Source organism: Nicotiana tabacum, chromosome 10 (assembly GCF_000715075.1).
Source record: "Nicotiana tabacum cultivar K326 chromosome 10, ASM71507v2, whole genome shotgun sequence".
NCBI lineage: Eukaryota > Viridiplantae > Streptophyta > Magnoliopsida > Solanales > Solanaceae > Nicotiana > Nicotiana tabacum.
This window is the reverse complement of record NC_134089.1, coordinates 96,186,966-96,196,572: the sequence shown is the minus strand read 5'-3', so window position 1 is coordinate 96,196,572 and position 9,607 is coordinate 96,186,966. Positions and strand designations below refer to the sequence as shown.

The 9,607-nt window shown below is 39.2% G+C and overlaps 1 protein-coding gene across 1 annotated transcript; it reads left to right on the top strand.

The window, feature by feature from the left end:
- The first annotated feature begins 7,987 nt into the window (after positions 1–7,987).
- Positions 7,988–9,607, top strand: LOC107759233 (protein MAINTENANCE OF MERISTEMS-like). Its single transcript, XM_016577118.2, has one exon. It carries the CDS (start codon positions 7,988–7,990, stop codon positions 9,605–9,607), a length of 1,620 nt encoding a protein of 539 aa, XP_016432604.2.

Here is a 9,607-nt window from a genome sequence, read left to right as displayed (position 1 = left end):
CTAAAAATCTGGAAAATTTTGGATTGGGGTTCAAACCAACCGCAGCAGATAGGAAGCGAACGCGAGAAATGAAGAAGAGGGTTTGGGTTTTGCCTAAACCAGTACCGCGTCTCTCACGGTGTTTTGTCAAAGCAAGTGCCAGGGGGTCACCGGTCCCGAAGATTCTAGGACCATTGATCGGTATAAATGAGGACCTGAATCAGAGTTTTGAGAGGCTCTTCGCTGATGTCAGCGTGGTAGAAGCTGGGGAAGGTTCCAGCAGAACAGAGATACAGTTTGTGGGACCTGAGGCCAAGACCAACAATTGGACAGTTACTCCTCTTCCTGTCCGAGGGGAGTCTTGGTAGTAGGCTTTGATTTATGTTTTGTGTGTTTTGTTTTGTTCGGATTATCCCAGGGTGTAATCCAAATTTTACTTTCGTTTTTGTAAAAGTGTGAACCCTTTTATCCCGCAAGTTTAATAAAATTCTCTTCTTTTGCCCATTTTAATTTTGTTTCGTTCTTTTGTCTTTCTGAACAATTCTCTTTTTACTGGTTCTAATGACATGACATGCACAGCGGATCTTCGACCTAGTCTAATAAATCAATCTGAATCTGACTCAATGATGCAAGAGGTCGTTTGTGATGATGAATCTGAATGTGATGAAGGTGAAGCCTTCGAAGAGATAAACCGAGAATTATGCCAATTTGAAGAAAAACCCAAGCCTAACCTAAATGACACTGAGGCTGTAAACCTAGGAGACGCTGATAACGTCCAAGAAACCAAAATCAGCATCCACATTGAGCCGAATGTCAGGGAAGAATTGATCAGAACCCTCATGGAATTCAAAGATGTTTTTGCATGGTCCTATGACGATATGCCTGGATTAAGCACAAATTTAGTGGTTCACAAATTGCCCACTGACCCGGCATACCCTCCGGTCAAGCAAAAACTAAGGAAATTTAAAACAGAAATGAGTGTAAAAATCAAAGAAGAGGTGATTAAGCAGTTGCAGGCAAAGGTCATTCGGGTCACTCGATATCCCGAGTGGTTGGCCAATGTGGTACTAGTCCCAAAGAAGGATGGAAAAATCAGGGTGTGCGTCGACTACCGCAACCTCAACAAAGCAAGTCCCAAGGACAATTTTCCATTACCCAACATTCATATCCTGATCGATAATTGCGTTGGGCGCGAGATCGGATCCTTTGTGGATTGCTATGTGGGTTATCATCAGATCCTAATGGACGAGGAGGATGCTGAGAAGATAGCGTTTATTACGCCATGGGGAACCTACTGCTATCGGGTAATGTCGTTCGGGTTAAAGAACGTCGGGGCAACGTACATGCGAGCAATGACTGCCGTGTTTCATGACATGATACACAAAGAAATCGAGGTGTACGTCGATGATGTGATCATCAAATCTTGGCGTCAGGAGGACCATGTGGCAGACCTAAGGAGATCTTTCCAAAGACTCCGAAGGTATGTTATCAAGCTTAACCCGGCCAAATGCGCATTCGGGGTTCCATCAGGAAAGTTGCTAGGATTCATCGTCAGTCGACGGGGGATTGAGTTAGACCCATCCAAAATTGAATCCATCCGAGATTTTCCACCGCCAAGGAACAAAACAGAGGTAATGAGTTTGCTGGGTAGACTCAATTACATCAGCAGGTTCATCGCTCAACTCACAGCAACTTGTGAGCCCATATTTCGGCTGCTGAGAAAGGATGCTGCGGTAGGTTGGACGGCAGAGTGTCAGGAGGCTTTCGACCAAATCAAAGGGTATCTGTCTAATCCACCCGTATTGGTCCCGCCTAAGCCCGGGAAGCCCCTAATTCTTTACCTGACGGTCTTGGAAAATTCATTTGGTTTTGTATTGGGGCAACATGATGACACAGGAAGGAAGGAGCAAGCCAATACTATCTTAGCAAGAAATTCACAGTACATGAGGTCAAGTACACTCAACTCGAGAAAACATGTTGCGCCCTAACTTGGGTAGCTCAGAAGTTGAAACACTACCTGTCTTCGTATACTACTTATCTCATATCCCGCTTGGACCCATTGAAGTATATCTTTCAGAAACCTATGCCCACGGGAAGGTTGGCAAAATGGCAAATTCTGCTCACAGAGTTTGATATCGTCTATGTAACGAGGACGGCCATGAAAGCCCAGGCGCTGGCAGACCATTTGGCAGAGAATCCCGTTGATGAAAAATACGAGCCCTTAAGAACGTATTTTCCTGACGAAGAGGTAATGCATACAAATGAGTTGGAATTGCCTGAGGAACCGGGTTGGAAGCTTTTCTTCGATGGAGCTGCAAACGCGAAAGGGTTGGAATAGGAGCAGTACTCATTTCTGAAACAGGACGGCATTATCCTGTTACGGCTCAACTACGCTTCTATTGCACCAACAATATGGCCGAGTATGAGGCTTGCATTTTGGGTCTGCGCTTGGCTGCTGACATGGATGTCCAAGACGTCTTGGTCTTGGGAGACTCGGACCCAAATCCAAATCTCAACGAAATTGAAATGTGTCTCTAATCACGGGTACATTGACTGTGACGTGGTATGAGATGCATTTCCATGACGTTGTAAATAAAAACAATAAAAAATGAGACGAGCCTCGACAAACAAAAAATGTAGAAGCTGCGGGGCCCTCTAAATGTATATATATTAAAACACTTAGAATTCGGGACAGGCCGTTTAGCGAATTTTACGGCCTTCCCCAAAATAACAATACGCTAGTTGCGTTAGGCACGTCTTTAATAATTTATCTTCCGTAATTCGGGTGCACATTTATGTGACCCAAATCCAAATCTCAACCAAGTCGAGATATGTCAAACAACCATGGGTGCATTGATGTAACGTGGTTCGAGGTATGTTTCCACGACGTTGCAATTCTCGTAAAATAATAATAATAATTGATAAAGCGGTTAAAATTTAAAATTTGCACATAAGTTCATACTTGCATAAAATCAGATAATCAAGCCGAATATGACAGTTGAGCGACCGTGCTAGAACCACGGAACTCGGAAATGCCTAACACCTTCTCCCGGGTTAACAGAATTCCTTATCCGGATTTCTGGTACGCAGACTGTAACATGGAGTCATTCTTTTCCTCGATTCGGGATTAAAATTGATGACTTGGGACACCCTAAATCTCCCAAGTGGCGACTCTGAAATAAATAAACAAATCCCGTTTCGATTGTCCTTTAATTGGAAAAAACTCCCCTGCCCCCCCTCGGGTGCGGAAAAAGGAGGTGTGACACCTACTACTTTGACTTTATACTTGTACTCAGTCATGTCATATCCTACTGTTTTCGTAACTCAGCCATGTTTACTCTGCTTTGACATCTTAAATGATATTTTGAGTTGAGCATCATATTTTACTGTGCCCGAGTGGCTTTTAGAGATTTCTGACTGAGTAGGATCGAGGGCCTGAGTTGTACGCCACAATGTGGCTTGTTATAAGGTCGAGAGCCTGTTTCATTATGCCACGAGATAGCTTGATATTGCGCTTGGGTCGTAAGGGGCCCCTCCTGGAGTCTGTACACCCCCAGTGAGTGCGGGTACCCAGTGTGATATGTGATGTAGCCCGAGGGGCTGATGTTGTTCCATGTTATTGCCCGAGGGGCTGATTCTGTTGATACTTTGCCCGAGGGGGTGGTTTTATATGTTTATCTTTTCTCACTGTTTTTCATTCACTCGTTTAACTGTTAAAAGATGTTTTAAAGAAGCTTATACTGAACTAAGGTGTTTTATAATTTTTTCACTGTTTTGTTGCATTGTATTGGTTTTACACTGCCTTTTTTGTAGCATTTTGCTGTGTTTTACGTATTTTCTTATCTCTCAACTGTTTTTACTTTTATTACTCACTGAGTTGGAGTACTCACATTACTCCTTGCACTCTGTGTGCAGATTTAGGAGCCTCGGGTCCCGCTAGCGAGTGGTGATTGATTCCAGTAGGCGGTTCGGAGTTCACTAGGTAGTTGCCCGACGTTCGCAGCTCAGTGCTTCTCCCTCTTATTTTACTTTCCTTGTATTAGTTCTGTAATAGATTGTGTAGTCCTGTTTCACATTCTTAGACAGATGTTTAGATGCTCATGACTGGTGACACTCCGATGTCGGGCTGTGTTTGTTTCCGCATTTGGCCTATTTCACTTCTTTTTTTTGGGAATTCATCACTTATTAATGACTTAATTATGAATTATTATAACTGTTAATTGAATCGAGGGCTTGTGTCGGCTGGCCTTGTCTTCACGAGAGGCGTCATCACGACCAGGTCCGGTTTGGGGTCGTGACATCACATGTGGTATATATAAAAGTATGCAATAGCAAATATTGTTGTGCTCTTGTGCAAAATTACTTTAGATGCTTTATTATTGGAAGAAAGATGACTCTGGCAAGTACTGAATCATCACCAGTGCATCTTTGAAGCCTAACACTCAAATTTTATTAATAACTTCATATATTATGTGAATAAAATTCCATTTCAAGGATGCTGCTTCACGAGTATAAAATAGCGAAGTTAAGAAGCAGTGCATTTTATTTCTTTGTTGTTTTTACTCTCTTTTTTGACTACTTTGTCGTGGAAATATGATTTGATGCTAATATTGACGTTATTGAAGTTGAAACCAATACATCACTTGTTTCATCCGAATAGATATTCAGATTTCTTTTGAAATATACATTTTTTTTTTTGTATGCCAGAAAGGCAGAACCATTAGATCCCTGATGGAAGTACTGCCTCAGGCAGTAGGATATCTTGACAGCAACGCACCACGTAGGGGCGGATTTAGATACACTGTATATATAAGGTAAAATCTATTTTTTATCTCTATATATTAAGTTTTGAACACCCTTAACACAATCTAAAAGTGTAGTTTAGTGGTTAAGGGGGTTCAAAATGTACATAAAGATCATGGGTTCAATTCCTCTAGCTCTATAAAAAAAATTAAACCCCCTTCGTGGAGATCCTGCCTCCGCCACTGGCACCACGCCACCAATAGTAGTTTAGCAGTTACCCAACATGGGGTTTGCCCTAAAAATCAGAATGCAGATAAAACAAATAGACCTCTTACGTGTTTAGTTTGCTTCTGCCAGCTCCTATTGTTAGTGCCTGCTTGCTTCTTTCCTCTTAATTCTATAATTCATCCATAAATTGCCGCAGTTACGTCCATTTATTGAAGGATATAGGCAGCATAGACTTCAAGGATTAAAAAAAAAAAAACAAATGTTGACTCTTGATTAATTGCAACACTTCCTTTTCCTTTAATTAACTGTAGCAGCTTACTGTTGGGCTTGAGCTGGTGCTTAGCACCGGCATTCCCCTGCTCGTAAATTTAGGGGGCATTTGTATGTAAAAATTGCACGGACACCCTATTTGGTCGCCCCCATTTAATCTATACTTATTTTTTTAAAAGGTTTTAATTTTTACTCACTTTTTAAACAACTTCAGCCTCCTTCATCCTCCTCATTCTTCTCCTCAAAGTTATATCCGTCCAAGAACAAAAATGCATATATTTCAACTTTCAAGAAAGGAAGGAAAACAAAACGTTAAAGAATGGGAGAGTCATCCACTCAAATAGAGATCGACAATAGCTTTAACGAATAAAAACCAAATATGAAAAACTCTTTCAGTTGTCATTCTCAACATACATGATGCAGAAAATCTTCATCATTGTGATAAGGAATTAGTTTCCATATAGAACTGCCATAGAGTCGGTTAAAATGTGGCCATTGGGTTCTCTTACGGAAGAAAGTTTTTTAATTAAAGTAATGACGTTTGGAATTGTGAGGGAAATGAAATTCTCAGAGAAAGAAGAAAGAAAAACGCGACCTTCTACGACGGCAAAATTCTATATGGATTGATGAAAAAGATTTGGAGAAAAAGACACTTGAAGTTATTTGTGATGCTATTCAACTTTGAATTGTTTTCCTTCTCTAGAGCTGAAGTTCGCCAGTTACAAAAACAAAAACTTCGCTCTAAAGCTGAATTTCGCCAGTTACAAAAACAAAGACTTCAGCTCTAGAGCTGAAGTTCGCCAGTTACAATCTTCAGCTCTCATAGTAGACAAAAACTTCACCTCTAAAGCTGAAGTTTGCCAGTTACAAAAACAAAAACTTCAGCAATTACAAACAAAAACTTCAGCAAATAGAGAACAAAACTTCAACTACTATGCTTAAGTTCAACAATTACAAACAAAAAATTCAGCACTCTTGGTTCAGCACACTTGCTACTTCAGTCTCGTCTACTAGAATGATGAAGTTTTGCGTGATTGTCTTTGCTACTTCAGCCCTGTATGTTGAAGTTACGCAAAAAAGTGGGTACGCTTGTAATTTTTTTTGCAAAGCGGCACAAGTTAACCCATTTGCATCTATACTCGCTTTTTGGGTCACGTTTTAAGTCAACATAAAATCACTGAAGTAGCAAATGCAATCACGCAAAACTTCAGCATTCTAGTAGACGGGCCTGAAGTAGCAAGTGTGTTGAACCAAGTGTGCTGAAGTTTTTGTTTGTAATTACTGAACTTAAGCATAGTAGTTGAAGTTTTGTTCTCTATTTGCTGAAGTTTTTGTTTGTAATTGCTGAACTTAAGCACAGTAGCTGAAGTTTTGTTCTCTATTTGCTAAAGTTTTTGTTTGTAATTGCACTAAATAAGCTGAAGTTTTTTTGTCCTAGATTCATTAGTTTTGTCGTTAAGCTTTTTCAAAACTTCAGCAGAAGATGTTGAAGTTATTTAGTTCACTTGTAAAAACTTCAGTACTAAAAGCTGAAAGTTTTTTGTCCTAGGTTCATTAGTTTTGTCATAAAGCTTTTTCAAAAACTTCAGCAAAAGATGCTGAAGTTATTTAGTTCATTTGTAAAAACTTCAACACTGTATAAGCTGAAGTTTTTGAAAAAGCTTTCTAACATATTAGATAAATAATCAGATTGCCAACAATATCTAAATCATAAATTTTGGAAACAATAAACGTGAAAAGAACATAATTATCATTGTCTACTAACTTACGTACGTGAAAATATTCACAAATTATTGTCTACTTAACTTACGTAATTATTTATAATTTATTTTTAAATAATCTGATAAACATATTTATGACAATCATCCCATGAACTGAAGTTTCATAGCAGCACCAACATCAGCAGAAGAAAGAAGAAGAAGAAGAAACGAATGAGGAGAAGGAGGAGGAGAAAGGGGGCTGAAGTTGTTTAAAAAGTGGGTACAAGTTGAAACTTTTTTAAAAAAATGGATATAGGTTAAACGGAGGCGACCAAATAGAGCGCCCCGTGCAATTTTTACTAAATTTAGATACAATAAATATGAACTAGTACTTTTTTAACCTCACTACAATAACCATGAAAGATCATGCAAATTTTTTTTATAAACTCAAACAGGAGGAATATGAATTACTTGAACAAAAAGAACAAATGATATTACACAACCAAAGAGTAGGATCTGTTTTGCTCCTTCAATTGCTTGAGATAATAAAGTAGGAGAAGGAAAAGAAAAAGGAAACTTTAATAGTTAAACTTTTTGTTACTAACATATTTGATAAGATAAGAATCATAAGTTGAGTTTTAATATAACTCCTACTATTGCATTTTAAAAACGTTACAGTCCAAAAGTCAAAGACAAATTCAACGTGTTAAAAACTTTACAATTTTCTGTAAAATAGCTGCCTCCCTTTTCCCACGCTCAGCAAAAAGTTGCAAATGCAGCTATAAATGGAATTTTGAGCTGATATTGCTTGTTTTTTCATACACAGACTGGAAAAATAGTACAGACCAAAACAACCAGAAACTTTTTCAGTGGCATATAATACAAACATTTGTCCCATTATTTTTTAGACTAAAAATGAACAACTTTGGCAGGAATACAGTACAAAGAGCAAGGTGCAGAACTATCTTTTTTGTTTCTGGGTTATTTTGTCCACAACATTCTTGAAACCCTGATATTAAAAAAAAACAAAGAGCTAAGAGGAAAGGAAAAAACCTTAATACTCAAAAATGGTGGATTTATCAGAAGATGCGTTAATGATGGAAGAAAGAGAGGAGTTCATGGTTTCACCCATTGATGATGAACAAGTAATACCCATTTTTAGAGTTGCCCATTTTCTGAAACCAACAATACGCTCTGCCCAAAAGCTCCCATTTCTCCCTTCAAGACCCAATGTTCAAGAACTGAGAAGTTGTTCACTAAAGGTCAAGTTTAAGGGTGGTGTTTCAGTTTCACAGTTGAAGGAATGGTCTACGTGGGTCCATAAGCTAAAGCCTTTATATCAAGAAATATGGAAGAAAGCTGGAATCTTTGAAGCTATTATAGCTTCCACATTCAAGATTTATTTGCACAATGATTTGATTATTGCTCTTGCTGAGAGATGGTGCGTTGAGACAAACACATTCATTTTACCATGGGGAGAAGTAACTGTTACTTTGGAGGATATGGCAGTTTTGGGTGGTTACTCTGTTTTGGGCCACTGTATCTTGAACCCTATAAAGACCAAAAAGTCTGTTGAAATGGAAAAAACTATTCGCGAGGCTTATAAAGTTATTAGAGCACGTAAAAAGAATGTTACTCACCCTGTCTGGATGGAACATTTTACAGGAAAAGGTGATCATTTGGAGCATGTTGCATTTTTGACCCTTTGGTTGTCAAGGTATGTGCTTCCTTCTAGAAGTTATTTTAAGGTGCAAGGAGCTCTATTCCCTGTTGCAATTCATCTTTCTCAAGGAATTCCAGTGGCACTTGCCCCTGCTGTTCTTGCTAGCATTTATAGGGATTTAAGGTTGCTTAAACAGTTTATTATATCTTCAGCTAGTTCTAGGTGTAACCAAGATGAGTCAGATCCTCTCTTTAGGGCTCCTCTTCAATTTGTTCAGTTATGGGCTTGGGAGATATTTTCCAATTTGCAGCCCAAGCCTAGTATCATCTGTTCCGGGGAGCCTAGATTGGCTAGATGGCATAATGTGAAAAAAATAAACTGCGTCGATCCTCGGAGTGCAATAGATTCTGCAACAGACTTGTTTCTGTGGCGTCCTTACGCTATTGATACTGTGAAGAATTGGGATATTAACAAGTTTTACAAGGAAAGGGAGGCATATGTGGTGGCTGGCCCAAAGGTGGGAAGAGAAATCCTGATTTTTGCTCGACTTATTCGAGCTTCTGAACTAGTTGGAATGGATTGTGTAGAGAATTATCTCCCACATAGAGTATCAATGCAATTTGGATTTGATCAAGATGTGCCCGGCTGTGCAAATCATACCAGTGATACCCCAAAAATTGCATGGTGCAATTATGACAGACCAATTACAGATGACAAGCTCTATATACCTTCCAGGCTCTTCGAGTCAGATGTTACCAGACGATATTTGAATTGGTGGAAGAACCAAAAATTTGCACCTGAAGATGCACTGAAACATGTAACCAAAGGGCAGCAGTCTAAAGCTCTTGAAAGGATGAATGCCTCTGTACATTGTGAATATTTGCAGAAGTGTAATGAGATTAAAACAGATGGCTGTACTCAGGATTACGAATTGATAGTCGTGGAATCATCAGATGATGACAACTTACCGATTTCAGAATCTTTATGCAGGAGGAAACTTTATCCAAGATTCGGGAAGAGGTGA

Excerpts from the sequence above, each read along its gene's own strand:
- LOC107759233 (XM_016577118.2), top strand. The coding sequence starts at position 7,988 with ATGGTGGATTTATCAGAAGATGCGTTAATGATGGAAGAAAGAGAGGAG.